The sequence below is a fragment of the Triplophysa dalaica genome, chromosome 7 (assembly GCF_015846415.1).
Source record: "Triplophysa dalaica isolate WHDGS20190420 chromosome 7, ASM1584641v1, whole genome shotgun sequence".
Classification (NCBI taxonomy): Eukaryota; Metazoa; Chordata; class Actinopteri; order Cypriniformes; family Nemacheilidae; genus Triplophysa; species Triplophysa dalaica.
Window position 1 is genome coordinate 17,385,692 of NC_079548.1, and position 18,752 is coordinate 17,404,443.

Consider the following 18,752-nt stretch of genomic DNA (forward strand, 5'->3'; position numbering starts at 1 on the left):
CAGCAGTATTGCTTAAGGTGTAGGACAATGATAGCCAGTAGGATCTCTTTGTCCTTAGTTTCCAATACAGACTTTAGTGCCACTGGATGAATTACAGCTCCAAATCTTATTTTAAAACTCAAAATTTCAGCATTTTTCACACCACATCATGTTTCCTCTCTTTGCACCGTAACCAAAAAAACAGGCTGGTGGACAAACGCTGATTCATAATGATTAACCGAGAACATCCGGTCTAAACAAGGTCGCATTGAAAAGGAACCGCAGCGTCGAGTGATGCTGATAAAGTGAGGAAGAGAAAGTCAGAAGGAGAGCCGACAGGAAATGAAAGTCTTGACTGCTCATTCCAGGAGAACACGTTCCTCTGCCACAAGGTGTTAAACACACAGTCTAAATTCAGCCAGACTCTCAAATGACTCAGGATAACACCTGCATAAAGCATCCTTCTCACAAACCAGCAGGAGGTAGACGAAAATTATGCAATGACTGAGGGATTTCAAAGACATCATTGGTGATAACTGTGACAAAACATACCTCTCTTATGTGTGTACTGCTCCGACACCTTTGTGATGTACATGTCAGGCGCCGCACAGAAATCACTGAGGCCCTAAAGCAAGACAGAGAGCGGCGGACAATGAATGTCAGAGAACATAATATTTCTCCATGTTTCTCACGCTGTTCAATATTAAAGCTTCGTGCTTTTAAAGTTACAGTATGTATATAACGGCAAATGTTTTTATGTCAAATAAGCCAATAAATCCTGTGTTTCCATTACAGTTTACCTTACATGTATGTGCAAAATATAAGCCCAGCTTGGCAAGTGTTTTAATGAATGCTTCAGGTATGAGTTGTGTATGTGTGGGAGAGATCACAGGGAAAGCTGTTCAGTAACCCCACTAGCATCATCACAATAATGTCCTGCCTCTGTCCCGTTGCCATGGAGACACTCACCGAGGAGACAGACAGTTCGAGGCCCAGGGAGGCCCAGCTGATTACCAGCGCCAACACGCCCAGAAAACACACCCTGAGAGAGACAGACGATGATTATTCACAACTACAATTAACACGACACAGTATCATCTTCAGCGAGGTTTAAAACCTTTCGCTGGGGAAAACCTTTTCTAACGCTACGATTTTACAAAAAATAATTCTCCATGATATCCAACAGCAATAAAACTCCAGATGAGATGAGAAAGACTTCAAAATGATGACTTCATTTCATTCTCAGATAAACACGAAGATAAAATGTTATGACTTACAGGGGTATTATGAAACGGCCTGAAGATAGAAGTGAACTAAGGCTTAAAGATTTTCATGTATAAAATACAGCTAGGAAAATACGCTAAAGGGAATCTGTGACCGGCTGCAGCCTTTAATGTGAGTACAGGCCTGAGGAAAACTAAACACAACACGCATCAAGCTAACAATGGCCAAAGAGACATTACTGGCTGCATCTGTCCCAATGTGAATGACAGAAGGTGACCCCACAAACACATGATCAGAGAAAAGGGATCTGAAAAGTGTTTAGAATAATGAAAAAAGCGTCTCTTATTATAATGCATAGTACATTAGTTTCGGACATGTTGCTCAGGCACACTTAAAAGCACACTATTCTCTCTAGGGAGGATGAGATAACGGTTTTACTGTTACAAGGCTTCCCAGAGGGGGAAACCGGAGAGAAAGATATATTATAATTCCTCAGCCTGAGTTAAAAAGAGAAGAGGAGAACTGGCACTTTATAAAATGTAAATTTGAATGACAGGGACTGTCAGGATTCATTCATCAGTCTTGTGTGAGGCGTCAAGTGTATAACTACGACACAATGGATAAATCAGATTAGATAACACACTCTTATAAGTAGATCAAATATTGCTATTTTAGAGTTTCTTCAAGCACTTTTTTTAGTGTCCTTTATATAATCTAATGACAGACCCATATCTTACCCAATCAGAGTTGCTTTGGAGTTGCGGATGAGACCGAAAAGCACCAGCAGGCAAATCAGAACATCGAATAGGAGCAGACCAAGGTATCCCGACCACCTAAACCAACAACACAGAAAGAATTAAACAACAGTTTCACAGTGCCTTTATATACAATTTATTACACGGCTCGTTTGAAATCTTGATTCTGATTGGCCAGTTGCGACATTTGCAAGTTTGTTATTCCCAGATAACAACTGATAAAACTAATAACAAACGGTGACCTGGATGCAGTAAACCCTTTTGACAGTTTTTTTTAATAATTAATTAAGTCTTTTAATTACATATATGACATTGTATTTACAAATGATTAAACCAAACTGCCTGTTCGTGACATCTGAAAGTAAATGGCTTTTCCTTGCGGAAGGTCTGCATTCGATAAAAATGAGCTAATAAAATATTTCAAATTCACATTACAAGCAGCAGCCTATTATCGTGAAATAAGCCCCCTCAGTGTTGGGGCATATTACTGCGATAAAAACTGGCTGCCAGGACATTTTCCCTATACAATTGTTCAGCAAAACACAGCAAAAATGATTACAGCAATCACTAATAACTTTAACTTGCGAAATTAATATAACATAGATGGACATCAAATATAAATCATAAAGGTCCTGTGTGTATTTTTTTAAAGATCTATTGACCGAGATGCAATATATTAAACATAACTATGTGTTCAGAGGTGTATAAAGACCTAACATAGTGAACTGTTATGTTTTTATTACCTTAGAATGAGCTATTTCTATTTACATAGACCGTGGGTCCCTTGCATGGAATTCACCATGTTGTTTCTACAGTAGCCCTAAACGGACAAACTGCTCTACAGAACGCATTTCGTAAATATGTCTTTGGCAAAGAAGCAAAGCCGTGACGACATCTTGGTTCTGTGTCAACCAGCGTAGTGCTTCAAAAGGGAGGGGTGGAGTGAGCCGTTGGTTGCCATTCGCAACCTCACCACTAGATGCCGCTAAAATTCATACACTTGACCTTTAAATGTTGTATATTAATTTTCTTAGTAAATAACTGAATTTGTGTATTATAGCATTCAAGGCATTTTAAAGTGTAAATCTACATCACAGATACATTTAATCTTTTGCGAAGACTAATGTAAAACATAACTAGCTTTGCTACACGCTGTTGTGTTACAGTCATGACTGGATTGTTGAAGAGAGATGTTGTACTTTTCCAAGCAATAAGCGTCATATTTATTTTCACTTGGCAGATGAGAAAACAGGTGACTAAAATACTATGGCCTTGGCCATATCTAGGGACCAGAACATCATACGCCCAATTTGCACAGCCAGTTTAATGTGACCCAATTCTGATTTTTTCCTACAATGTGGCACAGATCGGATATGACACACCATAGTGTAAACAGGAAAAAAACGCATGCATTCGGATATTTCGAGATCAGTTTCAGGCCTCATTCATATGTGGAAATAAATCAGATATAAATCAGATATGTGTCAATGTGACTGTCATGTTAACAGGAAGATCCGATTTTCTGAGTCATTGCGGTCTTTCTGAGTCAAACGGCGACAATTTGGTACTTGTCCGTAGTTTTATGACGTATAATCAGTAGGAAGAACGTGTGTATGCGGTTAAATCAAAGCATATGCACAGGCTGCAATGATGGCTCTTTTCTTCCTCCTCCGCCTCAAAATCAATTTAATGTTAGCCGAACTTGTCATATATCACAGAGCTAACATCGAGCACATTTCGCGTTCGTCCATCATGGCTAGAGAGTATTCTTGGCTCAATAACCCGCGTTCAAGCATGCGCGATGTTTCAAATGGTTTGGCAAGTGTAAGCACGTAAATGGGATAAGTACGTGTAAACAGACTGTCGAAAAAATCGGATATAGGCAACAAATCAGAATTGAGCATCAAGACCTGCAGTGTAAACGGGGCCAAAGAGACTTGTGGGTGTTTTTTGACCTGGAAGCAAAAACAAGCAACCACCCAGATAACAGTACAGCAACGGAGAGTAAATAACCTGCAACACTCTAGCATCTAAAGAGGGCATTTTGCATGAGCAAACACCACTCCCTTTTAACAAAAATCTAGTTTAACAAAATGTTTTTTGCAACTGCGCAAGTTTATCCTGCTTTGAAAAATACCCAAAGGCTTAAAATGCAAGTTATTTTCACTTCTTTTTAAAGCTCTTTGGGGAACTAACAGATCCCACAGTGATATGTAAGAGGTAGAATGAACAGAATACTAATTTCCTCTTTCTCTAAGAGAGCTCTGTTCACGCCTGACAGAAATCCTCTCAACTCTTTTTTTCTTGTTATTTGCCAATGCGAGAAGAGCCTCCAGAAAACCTCCAGATGAACTAAAAACATTATTTATCCAGAACAGAAACATATTTCTTAACCTTTGTTTTCTCTTTCGGTTCAATTTCATCACGTGCCTGTCATTGCTTTGTAACGTACCTGTACCAGTCATATAGTTCAATCTTAACAGCCAGATCCTCCAGGGAGATGCTGAGGTTGTTCCAGAAGGGAATCTCACCCATCTGACGGACCAGCTCGCCCCGTTGGTCCTGCAGCTTCTGAATGATGGACAGGTAGTCTGTGTGCTTTGCATACTGCTCTTTCAATAGCCGCAGATTCTCATTCACAATCTTGTTCTGAGCCGACGTACTGTCGGATACCTACACACAAACATTTACTATGTAAGCACTTTTTCACAAGCTACAGATCTTAAAGCATAATTTATGTGGGAGTATGAACATTTCAGTAAATAGCTCATCTAGCTTTGGTGAATCAAACCTGCTCCCAGAAGGCTCCTTTCCTTTAATGCACAACTGAACTCCAACATTGCTCTTACACACTTTTTTTTTTAAACAAATCTTCAAGAGATTTATAATAAAAAATGTTCATTTGGGCGACGTTTTTATCCAAGAAACATACAGTGTATTTAAGGTATACTTTTTGGAGGACCTCCGAGAGCAGATTTGTGTACTTGGTTTTGGAGTGATCGAGTGAAATGTGGTTTAACGGTTATACAGGGACATTCATCTCACCAGTCTGTGCACTTCTGCCACTGTGCGGTTTGCATGGCGAAGGGAGTAGGTAAGCCGATTCACCCCATCACAGGTCTCGCCGTTCCCGTAGAAACCAACAGCAATGCCAGCGCTGCAAGGAGACAAAGAGACTAGGCATGAGGAGGAGGAAAGTTGCGACGGAAGCGCTTTAGTTGAGTCTTTGTTACTATGTGAAAAAGGTTAGAAATGCCCTGAACCCCACATACAGCCGATGTCATAGTGGAGCCACACATAAATGAACCGATTTAATAATACGGAGATATCACAATTTCCTTTGTTAACTACATTACGATTTAAGCAAATCCATGCAATGTCAACCTTGAGATGAAAAAAGGTTTTGACCATACTGATGGGTCAAGTATGTCAATATTTGGTGGTTTAAATACACATGTGATGTCTCTCTTTAAACTTTAAAGGACTTTTGGGTTTTATAAAGAATCATTTTCCATAATCAGGTATGTGAACTGTCACATCCATAACGGAACGGTCAAATCCATAACAGCATTGTCACATTTTCCTGATGTCTGGATTCAATCATCATAGGTTTAGTAAAATATAAAGGGTTTCAATATATCGCCCATTTACAGAATAAACGTTTTACACAATTGTGGTGCTAAGATATTGACTGATGCGCAGTACTTGCATTAAGTGATATTTAGTTACCACCTCAAAAAGAATACAAACCAAAACCAGGGTCTGCAGAAAGTCTCAATTCCTCTTTACAGATAATAAAAAAAAAAACTTTTTTCCGTTGAGTGAAGTGAGTGGAAAAAGAACCCACTTCCACTTCTCCTTGCATTCACAACCATATGAAAGCAAACTCTTTTAGTCCACTTAGTCCTTATCGTCTCTTCATATTCACAGTCTTTTGAATTTGAGTCTACTTGAAACGACTAACACACTGGATTACAACATCTTTACATGTGGATAAATATTAGATTATAGATAGAACTGAGTGCTGCTGCTCATTCACTTTGAAACACAGCACACGCACGTTTACTAAATTTATTTGCAGCCTTTGAATACTACCACAAGGTCATTTTGTACTTCAATGTTAATTTAATTTTTTAGTGCTACTATCTACAAATCAAAAAGCTTGCAGGTGACACCAAAAGCGCTGTAGTCTAATCCTACATGTGTGTGCACACTGTGCATACGTTTGTGTGAAAGAAACACTACCAAAAGACTGTGGTTAGTTGATCGATAGCCCTGTGTGAAACCCAACCCAACTCTGTCAGTGTGTTTGGCTACTGTACAAGAGCTGGGAGAAAAGCGGGGAAAACAAATCGATTGCGCTAACAGCTTTGACCAACCTGCCTGAGAATCAGGTCACATCAAACATGTGCTGCCCTACAAACCCACTGAGGCCATTCAAAGCATTATATTCCCTATTGAGGACCACCCGCAGCTTCTGTACTTGAGAAAGTAGATGGTGCGGACAAAGGAGACAAATGTCACAAACAAGTCAGACCCTTTTACAAACTGTTGCCTCGACACAAGGGTCATGTGATTTGACACTGTAACTTTAAGACGGCTGACTGTTCCAAGAGACCTGCATGTGGAATGATTCTGTCACACTCCCGGCAATAATATAAGTTATCTTGCCCTGCTTCCGCACGCATCATTCACATTGTGTCCTGTTTTCATCCCCAACACTCACTATTTATTCTGACGCCGAAAAAGCTAGCAGGTAAAGACTAACGTTTCCGTGCACTGCATCTATACGCAGATCTTTTAATATAGGCTATTTTTGTACTTGTTCCACACTTAATAAAACATGAATGAAACAGAACAAATCAAATTGTTTCTCATATTGGGTGCTGTGTCACTGAAGTACTGTGTTTGTACACTCACCTTAAGGATTATTAGGAACACCTGTTTAATTTCTCATTAATGCAATTATGGTGGTGGTGTAATGGTGTGGGGGATGTTTTCTTGGCACACTTTAGGCCCTTTAGTGCCAATTGGGCATCGTTTAAATGCCACGGCCTACCTGAGCATTGTTTCTGACCATGTACATCCCTTTATGACCACCATGTACCCATCCTCTGATGGCTACTTCCAGCAGGATAATGCACCATGTCACAAAGCTCGAATCATTTCAAATTGGTTTCTTGAACATGACAATGAGTTCACTGTACTAAAATGTCCCCCACAGTCACCAGATCTCAACCCAATTGAGCATCTTTGGGATGTGGTGGAACGGGAGCTTCGTGCATCCTACAAATCTCCATCAACTGCAAGATGCTATCCTATCAATATGGGCCAACATTTCTAAAGAATGCTTTCAGCACCTTGTTGAATCAATGCCACGTAGAATTAAGGCAGTTCTGAAGGCGAAAGGGGGTCAAACACAGTATTAGTATGGTGTTCCTAATAATCCTTTAGGTGAGTGTATGTCTGCTATGATAAAACATCTGCTGCTTTAGGCTTATAAATATATTGACGTTGTTTTAAAGTCACAGGCCGTCACAAACAAACTCAACACATTCTTCTGTTGTTTCATCTATTAAGTGCACATGACACTTTCAGTTGACTTGTTGTAAATGCAATGGAAGTTTGGTCAACAAACACACTTTAGATCTGAAGTAACGTTAGGCCCCATTCACATTTCTCATTTAAAAGCGTGCAGAAAATGCGAGCTGCGCCTCTTTCTATCTTCAAATGACCAGCGGTGCATGCGCGTCAATCCGGAAAGTTGAACTATTTCCATCTTGATGCAGGGTAGACGCGCATAGAAAAATGTGCACCCGCATGCGTGTCCTCCCCTTTTTGCTTGTCTACATTTAAAATAACGAATATGTGCGCGGAAAAGATGCGAAATGTGAATCGGGCCTAAGGTTGCTGTAGAGATCCGCCTGCTGCTCTATTACTGCATAGCCCCGCTTTCACCATCCATGCGCTTTAAAATAGTTTGGTAGTTTAGTTGTTGTTGCTCTTGAGCAAAAGATAGACAACAGTTTATTCGTATTTATATACTATATATTTTAAGGCTATTTTTATATTTTATTTATATATTCTTTCGCAGCCCGTACACACACACAAGTGTCTTACTGCGACACCCATCAAATCTTATTGCAAAACATTCCCTAGATCTTATTTTATTTATTAATGACGTCATCGACTAGTCATCGCGACTTTAATCACTGAACAGTTGGTCGTTCAATCCCTACTCGCCACCAGGTGGCACAATAGCACGCCGAGAGGGCGAGTTTCCCCTTCCTCCCTCTCTCTCTCTCTCTCTCAAGTATGTCATCCATTGTAAAACCTTCAATAGTAGCTCCAAACAGTGCCTCCACACTTACAAGGGTTCTGCGGCTGAACAAAGAGCTATTCACCGCCGGGTAGACCCCGCAGCTCTCAACTAGCGTGCATGCATTAAAGACGCATTCCATGAGCTGACCAGACTGAACTTTGCGATGTGTGCACCCAAGTGCTGGCTGGTGCCTACATGTTAATATTTCACAATTATGTGTGGACGGTTTAAGGACCCATTGTCACAGGCTCTCGAAGGAAGTGAGTCACTTAATTTGAATTAAGTGCCAGTCGCTCAAACTAGCTTTAAACCGAGTGTAAACAAGCTGTTAGTCTTGTTCATCGCATGCGCTGCGATGTTCAACTGGGCCGTGCTGCAACACGAGCATGTAGATAAGAGAGCAGATGTCACCTCGCTGTCCCCTGTGGCTGAGGTCATGTGACCCATTACAGTGGTCTCAGAGGAGTTCTCAGCATGCCTCCGATGCAAATTTGGTGGATAATCTGCAGGAACACATTTACATAGAGGGCTCTACCACACAGATACACATTCATGTAAGCATGATATGAATTAAATGTCAGAGAGAGGGAGAGAAACAAATTCATTTCTGGATCTGCAATACCTATACATACAGTGCTTTTTTTCTATTCCTTTCTCGTGCCTTTGTTTAAAATTTGTACAGTAGTGGTCAAAATGTATGTCCAATTTAAGACAATTGACATCTTTGTTTTTATATTTAAATACATTATTGAAGCTGTATTAGAAACTTGAGGCCGATACGGAAGCTTACTTTTGAGAGGAATTTGAAGATGTTTGGCAAAAAATCATAAAGACACCCTTTATATTACTACACAAATATTAATACAGATAACATTTTCAGTCAGTGTATGCTTTTGTAGGCCAAATATTTTTTTCTCTATTTTGTACCATACACCTGATGGTTAAATCTAACCTGAGGGAGCATTAAAAGCAAATATTGCACAACTACACACCACACAGCCTTAACATCACTTTGAGACACTATTGGTTTCTAATTGTTGATATTTCAGTCAATAGTATATTCACATTTCATTTTAATACATTGAGTTTTTTATTCATAATCTAGCAGCACCTTATTCTTATATGTCTCTTATTTTACTCATAATGCTTCGGAAATATTATAAGTACACACAACAACACCAATAAAGTAGATTTAAAATGAAATTTTAAATAAAATGCTTTGAATATTGAGAGTTGTGCATCATTTCTATTCTCATATCATTTATATTAAGAAAATATCAACACTTATCTGTTTGCCCAAACAGAAACACACAATGCCTTCAAGAAAGTATTTCTTTGCACGAAGCGAAGGCGCAATTATGAAGAAATCACATTTCCCAATGAGGCCAGTTTGGAGAAACAAATTATTGGTGCAGGGACTTTAAAATGAACTTTCAGGTGCTGTTCCATAATGAGTTTCATTTTCATTGGTAGTTAACATTGCGAAAACCCATTTACGTGGAAGCAAATTTTCCAGCTATAATGAACAACAACACAATGCAACATGATAGAAAGAGTAACTCTTAACTAGGGATGGGTATCGTTAAGGTTTTAACGGTATTACTACTTTTATCGGTACCACTTATCGATCCGGTACTTTAACGGTACTCTTATCAGTACTTTTTGTTGTGTTTTTTATGAAAGATAAAACTAAAGCTGGAGTTGTTTTCACTATTTAAAACATTCTTTACTGACCTTACGTATCTTAATACATGTAAAAGATGACTGATTCCCGCCTATTATTCATAAAGAATTAAAATAAAAATGCATGGGGGCCTAAGTTTGTTTGTGTTTTTTGTTGTTGTTGTTGTTGTTTAATAATACAGAAATGGTATTCCAATTATGTGTTGTGGCTGGAGATCTTCTCTTTTGTGATGATGTGTGTAGTGTAGCACATGCACCAGCAACAGGCCCTGTCAGGTTCATGCCTTAGACACTTTATACATTCAAATTCTTGCTATCAGATGCCCAGATGTCATTTCAAATCATGGTCTTGTCCTGGCTGTGCAGTGTAACATGTTTGGGCTTAAAAGTTATACAGGTTTGGAACCTGTTGCAATGTACACACACACAAAAAGTTTATGTATTTCATCACTACAAATTAATTTTTAGGCAAGCTCTGCTTTATAATTTTTAAAGCATAATTTACCATTATTCATCCATTTAAAATACAGTCCTGTGAAAGCATTTTTTATGTTTAAGATTTATTTAGGCTACTGCAAAAAAAACTCTAAAGATTTATATGTAGGCTCTTCTTTAATGTGATGTGTGTTTATTAAATTATTACATACTAATTTAAAGAAACCTTATGCAATGTTTATGTCGGCGCTAGGCTACGTACCTCAGGATGTGGAAGATGAACTAGTAGCTAGGTTGTCGAAATCTTTTATCTTTTATCATTTATCTGTCTGCCAATTAATCACTTTTGAAAGATGTTTTGTCAGATTGCTTGTGTTTCGGCTCTTTCAAGCAAAAATCTTGTTTCACTTGTTGCAACGAGCATTGTCTGCATCCACTCGAGTGAAATGTAACCATAATTTAGACCGTTTGATTCTCTCCGCCATCGTCACTCTATTAAGCGCGAACTTTCGTGTTGTGCGCGATTTCGTGTAGTGTGGGACTGACGAACATTTCGCATGCGAGATTGCGATTAACGAAAATGCAAGTAAATGTCTTTAATATTACCGCATATTAGAAATGGATGGTCAGTTAAAATATGCTAGGTACGTTTATTTAGCAACAAGAAATAGGAAATGTTTTTCTTAATTTATCCAGTACCGACAGTAGAACCGTTAACGTCAGAGCTTATCGATACTTCGGTCTTTCATAATTCAGCACCGGGACCGATAAAGTACCGAGTTGCGGTACCCATCCCTACTCTTAACCCAAGTAGAATAGCAAGGTGTGCCCTATAAAAGAGTATGATAACTAAACAATAGTCTGCTTTTTAAATATAAATCCCTATAAGGTGCATTAAACCATGGAACCATGTCTTAACACTGATAGTGCTTCTTTTGTTAGTGTAGGTAATAGGAAAGCCTGCCAGATAGGAGGAAATGGCAATGAAACTCAAAGACAACAGAAGGTAAAAGAGGCCAGCGGTTAAACTCAATGGGTCATACATAAAACTGTAGACTGACAGCTCAGATAAAAGAAAGACTGTGAAATGGTCTCTGGCCTCTGGCTTTACGTCAACATATGACCCAAGGTCAGATCAATGGTTCTGCTGCTGTGGGCTCTTATAACTGCGATGCTACGTTACAGACAACTCTGTTATTCTGTCTCTGTTATGAGCCAACGCTGATTAATACATCCAGCACATTGATTCGGGTCCGTACAGATATACTGACAACTTGATACCTGACGTAATGACGCAGACTTCAGTTGCGTAAGAAATGAGCTTTGATTGTTGTTCAATGTGAATGAGGTTAAATGCTCCTCAGAGAATAACACTTCATTGACTAGACACATCACGATGAGCACTTTTGCAGGGCCGATCTCATTACTCATGCTCACCATGGCCTACCCATCCCCCTGAAGAAAAGCATGCCGGGTCAAAGGGGATTTGGTTAAGTGGAGTGTCACATGGTTATGATGAAATGGGTTTGGTCACTTTATATGCCTGTGAAGTGAGCAGCCTTTGGTGTTTTTTGATGTTCCTGTGATCTCTTCTCAAACGGAGCAGGCAAGGGGAGTGTGTCTTCTCTCTTTCCGGGCTGGGATGTCTTTTGACTTCAACAGGATCAGAAAAGCTTCTGTAGATGGACACTTTGACACTGCTTCCCGTAATAAAGTTGAAACTTACATTGGGCACTGATGTAAATTGTTGCAACAAAATGCAGCAAAGTAGATTAAGATCTGTTCTGGGATGCCAAAGGCTGCAGGCCAATCCTTCAGCTATTATGACTGTACTTGAGTAACACATGACCTCAGGGTACTTCAGGGGAAAGGTCGCAAAAACATTTCCAATTCCAATTCTAAAAGCTCCAGTCACTATTTCTTTTGGGTTCATTTAAAAGACTTTACAATGAGATTATCAATGAGATTGAATTATTTACTAATATACACTACATGGTTGACCGTACGGGGACCCCCCTTCAAATAAACTTGTTTACTACGGTAAATCCAATAAAACAATGTTAATTCGACACCATATAATGTCATATTAAATAACTTTGTCTCCGTCTTTGTTGCACAGTTTTGGAAAGGCCTTAAAAGGGTAATTGATAGGTTTGAGTGTTTGGCTCAATGTAAGGTGTTCAGATGGGTTTAGGTCTGGGTTTTAGGCAGACCTGTCAATTTCTTCCACACTAGACTGAATCAATAATTTCTTTTGGAATGATTAGCTTTGTACACAGAGATATTTTCATGCTGGAATAGAAAATAGCCCTGCCCAAAAAATAGAAGCACACAATTCTCTAGCATTTCATTATATGCGTTGCTCACAGGAAAGACAAAAAGTCAAAGGGGGCGTCTCCCAAGTATAGTATAAGGTACACCTGGAGTGGACAGATCTATGACATGGATGATGTAAAACAGTTCAATAGCTATCATGATCAAATTGCTCTAAATATTGAATAAACAAATAACGCAACGCTGTGCAAGATATTGTTCCGGTTATTAGATTTTAGATATTTTACCTGTGGCATAAGTTTCATTTTAACAAGCAAAAACTACATACAATGCTCAACAATAGCGCTTACTACAAAATGTGGCCTGAAGCAGACTTCAGACTTAATGCCGCTTTACAGGCAGTGCATTTGGATCTTTCGGGCAGGTTTACACCAAATGCATTAATATGAAAGGTGATCATGAATAATCTAACAAAAAGTATTCTTAATAATCCACCCAAAAATGTGTTGACGTGATGTATTATGTTGTGCCATAATAAAGACTTTCTATACATATGATGTCTCACGATTGATTGGAGGGTAGAGGAATGTACAATTTACAGTGGTTAACTATACTTTCTCTGTCCCACTATAAATCTTTAATGATGGACATGGGATTTCATGTTTTAACCGCACTCCATTTTGTAAAATATGCTTTCTGGTTTCAATGCGAGCGCTCCTGTATTCATTCAAATGCATCCATCGAGGCTTCTCGTAAGCTCTCAAAAACACTTGCTTCCATCAGCAGTTCTCAGGAGATACAACCACCAAATTTGCCTCCAAGAAAGAATAAAAATTGCACAACCTTACAATTCCATTGAAGTGGAACAGACGCATCTAACACTACATCTGATGACATAAGTTTCCTTTCTCAGGTTCAGATAACAGATGGCAAACATTACAAGAGCTTTTTGCTAAACAGCCTGTCAGGACGTCTACCTCTATAGAGTCCAAAGCAAAACAGTTTACTGGAAGACTGCCATCAGTTCATTTCCTCCTCATTCAGTTCCTCCTCATTCTCAAATGATGAGCAAACCTACATTAAATCTTCACACTTTTTACGTGTTTTCTGTGCTGGTTACGAGTGAGGAAATCTGCAGATTTAGAACAATTTTAAATGCAGAAAAACATATTTCCTGGAGGTTAAAATAATATCATCATATTGGTTACAGGAAGCATAATCAAATTAGACTAAAATAGATATATTTAATTATCACATATGAAAGCAAAAGTGTGCAAGATATTGTTCCTGTTATTAGACTTTAGATATTTGACATCTGGCATACGTTTCATTTTAACATGCAAAAACTAATTCAATCGATGAAAAGCATTTCAGATATTTTTAATGTAGCATCGCAGTTAGTTCTTGATTCCTCAATTGTGTGACTTCATGCAATATGCTGGTTATACCGTTTGTAAATATAAAATGCTCAACAACATGGATGTAACAATTCATCGTGAGCTGGTTGAAAATAGATTATAATATCTGACAATTCAAGTCGGTAGAAATGTTCAATGAAACAACATTATTTGAACAGCAGGGGCCGCTGTATTTATTGCAAACTTGAAAAACATTGCAATGTTGAAGAAAAGAAAACCAAGTTAAAAAAACATTTTTTTTTAACTGGATCCCAGAATTGAAAAATCTGAAAATGCCACCCTTGCACATAAAGTTTATGCGCATGCATATGTTTTTCTCCGTTTTTATTGTATCTCTCCCATTATATGAAGCAGAGAGAGCTGTGGATTTACCAAACAATCTTCTCGATGGTTCTACTAAAGAAAAAATGTCACCTACATCTCGGATGGCCTGAGGATGAATAAATAAACAGCAAATTGGCTTTTTTGGCTGAACTATCCCTTTGAATGTAATAAATGTTATAAGTGTAGAATAGAAATATGTACTTTTAGTCATTGAGTAATAAGTATAAAGCACAAAAATGAATAATTATCACATGGCAAAATATTGACTAAACTTAAATAACTTCTTTTTCTCAAAAGACAGAAACTATGACTAAATAAAAATGGTTTCTTATTCTGAACTGCTGATAGGGTGTTCTGACCGAAGCGGTACATTATGAGAAAATGATCATCATATTATGAAAGATCCTGAGTCATGTTGCTTGCAGGTGTGATGGTCATTAATGATGTTTGTGTTGAAAATGGGCTCATCTCCTCCCCTGTGATGCAAATCCGTGAGCATGGAGTGAATTGCTTTCTCTGTATTTCCACCACTCCACGGGACCAGATGTGTGCTGATAAAATTTTACTTGATCTATCTGCAAACTCACCACACAAAGTGAGAAAGAAATAGACAACGACCCAGAGTAACAGTGAAAGAGAATGGACCGAGAGACTGAGAGTGCATGTGAATATGTTTTCTGATATAGCTTGTGGGGGAAAACATGTGGAATTTAATGAATGGATTATAATAGGCATCTCTAAACACTCTTTAAACTATATAAAGCGCATAGTCAAATAGTATTTTTTTATGACTGACAGTTCACATAAAAAAAGGGTTTGGTATAACTGAAACTCAATTTCATTCATAGGCCAAGCAAGTTGTTTGTTTTAGATAAACGATTACATGAAAAACATACCATGACCTCACAACACTCACAATAACACCACAACTCTGAATTAAAACAATATAAAGGACCAATTTCGATTCCGTGTTGGCAATGAAGCGCATTATGAAGTGACGGCATGAATCCTGTGTGATCAGCCATGTCTTTGTTCTCTTTACAATTTCATCTCAGCTGGAGAATACAGACCATGTACTGAGGATAAGATTTACTGCTCGGTGTGTAACTCACAGAGACCATAAAGTTATCACCTGTCATTTCGGCCGACGGCTTAACTATGAATGTACACAGAGAACCAGAGCGCCACATAAAAACACAGCATGTGTTCTGTCAGGCCCCACACACAGACTTGAAGAGCGAACGCACGTTAGAATGAACTAAACATGAGGAGCAGTCATGAGATGCTGAGGGTGTTGTGGTGAAGGATGGTTGTCTTATTTTGTGAGTTCCTGTCAGTCTATAACGTCAGGAACCACACGGTAGGCATTGCTGGGAAAGGCGCTGCTATAGCAACTGGCTTACTTGCTACAGGATGTCAGGCCGGACAATAGCCGAGCCAAAATTCCCACCAAATTCCTTTCGTTCGCATTGTCCTCTTGTCTCGCTCTGAACATCATCATAACAAAAACCAGCATTACCAATTCAAAATGCATGTTTGAGTAGTTTGCATTTATTTAGATAGTCTCATTCAAATCTTTAATGGATTTAAACGCACTTTAAACTAAGAAAAAACTGTGGTCGTTTCAAAGGACGACAAAGGGGGAAAATACTTAAAGGGTCAAAATTGCTGTGATCACTCATATATGATATTTCGAAGAATGTTTGTTACCAAGCAGTTCTTGGCCACCATTGACTACCATAGTAGAAAAATTGCTTCATAAATGTATTTGTTCTGTTGAACACCAAAAAAATATTTTTAAGAATGTAGGAAAGAAACAGTTCTCGGCACCGCTGACTTCCATTGTTATTTTTGCTACTACGGTAGTCAATGGTCACAAAGAACCGTTTGGCTACAAGCATTCTCCTAATTATCTTTCACTGTGTTCATCTAAACAAAGAAAAGTATACAAATTTGGAACCACTTGAGGGTAAGTAATCTATATACCTTCTTTTTTGGGTGAACTGTTCCTTTAAGAACTGCTCTATTACTATCAGTTCAAGACAGAATACTTTAGTCTTGTGTAATGACTTTCTCATGGACAAACTCACTTGGTTCCCGCACTTGTCATTGGCGACACACTCCGAATAGAAAACATTAGTAATAGCTAAAGACACAGTCAATGTTTCCCCTCCGCAAATTTCACAAAGCGATCGATAGAGCTCTTCCTGTGATTAAACAGAGTGCTGTGGATTGAGCCACAGGGAATTCTCAAAGAGCCAAATGCTCATTTTTCTCCATGTACTTTTACAATACAATCTCATCTCTAGCAAGTGCTGTCCACCAATGTGATACAGACAAGGCACCCAAATGATCTTGACTTGATTTATGAAGTTTAATCCAAATAATTAAAAACCAGATAGTTAATTGTGATTGATGGTCCAGCAGCGAAAAAAACTGCATTGTTACTCAATTTGGGCAATGCATCGGACCAAGCTCCTATAATTATAATTTTTCATGGGTAAATTTAAATGCATTGAGTGAACACTCAGAGTACTTTGTACTAGGGCTGTGCGATAAAACGATATCGATATTTATCGACGGTACAACATTGTCAATATCAATATAAAAAAAGGTTGATATAGCGCTAGATAATTTCCTTTAAATGTGCGCGCCCGTGACGTCCGAAAATCTTAAACAGCCTATAATATGTTTTGTTACATGAGCGTGCTACGATTGACAAGCAAACAACCAATAAGATCTAATTTGCCGGGTTGCGTTAGGCTCAATTTGGTTGCGTCATCGCCATGTTGACGTTAGAACACGTGCAAGATGAGTGCCGTGCTTGCCGTCAGCACGGAAATTGTGACCAAAAAGCGAGATGTCAGCTCGGCAGTGTGACAGTTTTTTTATTTCTTTCTTCCGACCAACATCAGAAGAACGTATTGTGTAAGCGATGTAAAAAGAACGTCCCGTCCAAGCATGGAAACACAAGCAATTTATTCCACCATCTAAACCGCTGCAACCCTTTGGAATATACATCATGTCGCCCATCTACCTCAAGTCAACAAACAACCCACAAGCAGTACACGATGGAGAGGTACTCGGTAACAATGCCATATGATAAATCTTCAAAGCAATATAATGACATAACCCATGCAATAGCGTACTTCATTGCAAAAGAAATGCTGCCGTTCAGCATGGTGGAGAAGTCAGGCTTTTGTTTACTGTTATAAGGGTTTGTTGGTATTGCTTATTACAGATGCTGTTGTTGATCTACCTCAAAGTTTGCCTTGATTGTTCCATGTTTACAATAAATTAAGTGGAAACATTTTGTAACATTTTAAGTTCAAAGTTAAAGTTCGTTTAAACGTTTATCTTAATATAAGTAGAGTAAGACATAAAAAAGATATTTTGTTTTACTTTTTTTTAATGCTAAAACTAATTTTATTTGCTGTACTGCTTAATAATGTGAGTCAGTAAAGATACAGTGGTTAAATACTTACTGTTCTACTTGTCATTTTTACTTTAAAAAAAAAGGTCAATAATTATCGATATCGAACGATATGAAGCATCATATCGTTGATATATTTTTTAGCCATATCGCCCAGCCCTACTTTGTACCCTTATATAAGCTCTTGCCAAACTAAATTTAGAGTCTCATATAAGGTTACAGGTTGAGTTAAACCCAACTGAATTAAACCAGCAGTAGCGGGGGTGTTAATTCAGCATATAAAAGCTCAAGGCAGCCTAGGGAGAGCTCCAAATGAACTACATAAAGAATAGTGCAGAAATGACTTCTTCCGAAATTAAACCCTTCCCACAATACACCATTACTGTTAGTACTGCTTTCGCCTGCTGGGGAACATTTGATAAAAGCAATTCATTGAGGAACAAACTGCATAAGCTAGTAGACGGATCACAGCAGTATAGATCTCAAACAAAACAAGTGACTACATGCATCGTCCTCAGCCGGAACGAGAGTCTGTTACGAGAAACAACATGACAAGCTCAAAATAAGAAACCACACCCATTAGCAGGAGTTAGAAAGATATGTCCAGACTCACCTGCAGATGAGAGTGGCGATGATGACACACCAGGCGGTGCAGCAGCAGTCTGCGTTCGGCTGTTCCTCACTCTTCTTACGACGACAACAGAGCCAGCACGAGTAGAAGATGAGGAAGATGAGGTCCAAGGCCAAGCATGCCAGAGCTATGCCAGCCAGTAACAAGAGGGACTGCAAGAGACAAGACAAAAATATCATTTGTAACACACATGATGCAGAAAAATTAACCTTGTTTTGATGATTGAATGGGACTCGACAACGAATGCTGACCACTAGCCAACAGCTCAAACAAA

General features: G+C 38.6%; 1 protein-coding gene across 1 annotated transcript in view; it reads right to left on the reverse strand.

Moving 5' to 3' along the window:
* ttyh3a (tweety family member 3a) overlaps positions 1-18,752 on the reverse strand; it is a 46,029-nt gene that overhangs the window by 16,034 nt on the left and 11,243 nt on the right. Inside the window, exons 2-7 of the mRNA XM_056751994.1 lie at positions 18,461-18,630; positions 5,004-5,115; positions 4,411-4,631; positions 1,941-2,036; positions 949-1,021; positions 532-604 (exon numbers count right to left, since the gene is read on the reverse strand). Coding sequence (XP_056607972.1) covers positions 532-604; positions 949-1,021; positions 1,941-2,036; positions 4,411-4,631; positions 5,004-5,115; positions 18,461-18,630 — 745 coding nt within the window. The remainder of the gene's footprint in view (positions 1-531; positions 605-948; positions 1,022-1,940; positions 2,037-4,410; positions 4,632-5,003; positions 5,116-18,460; positions 18,631-18,752) is intronic.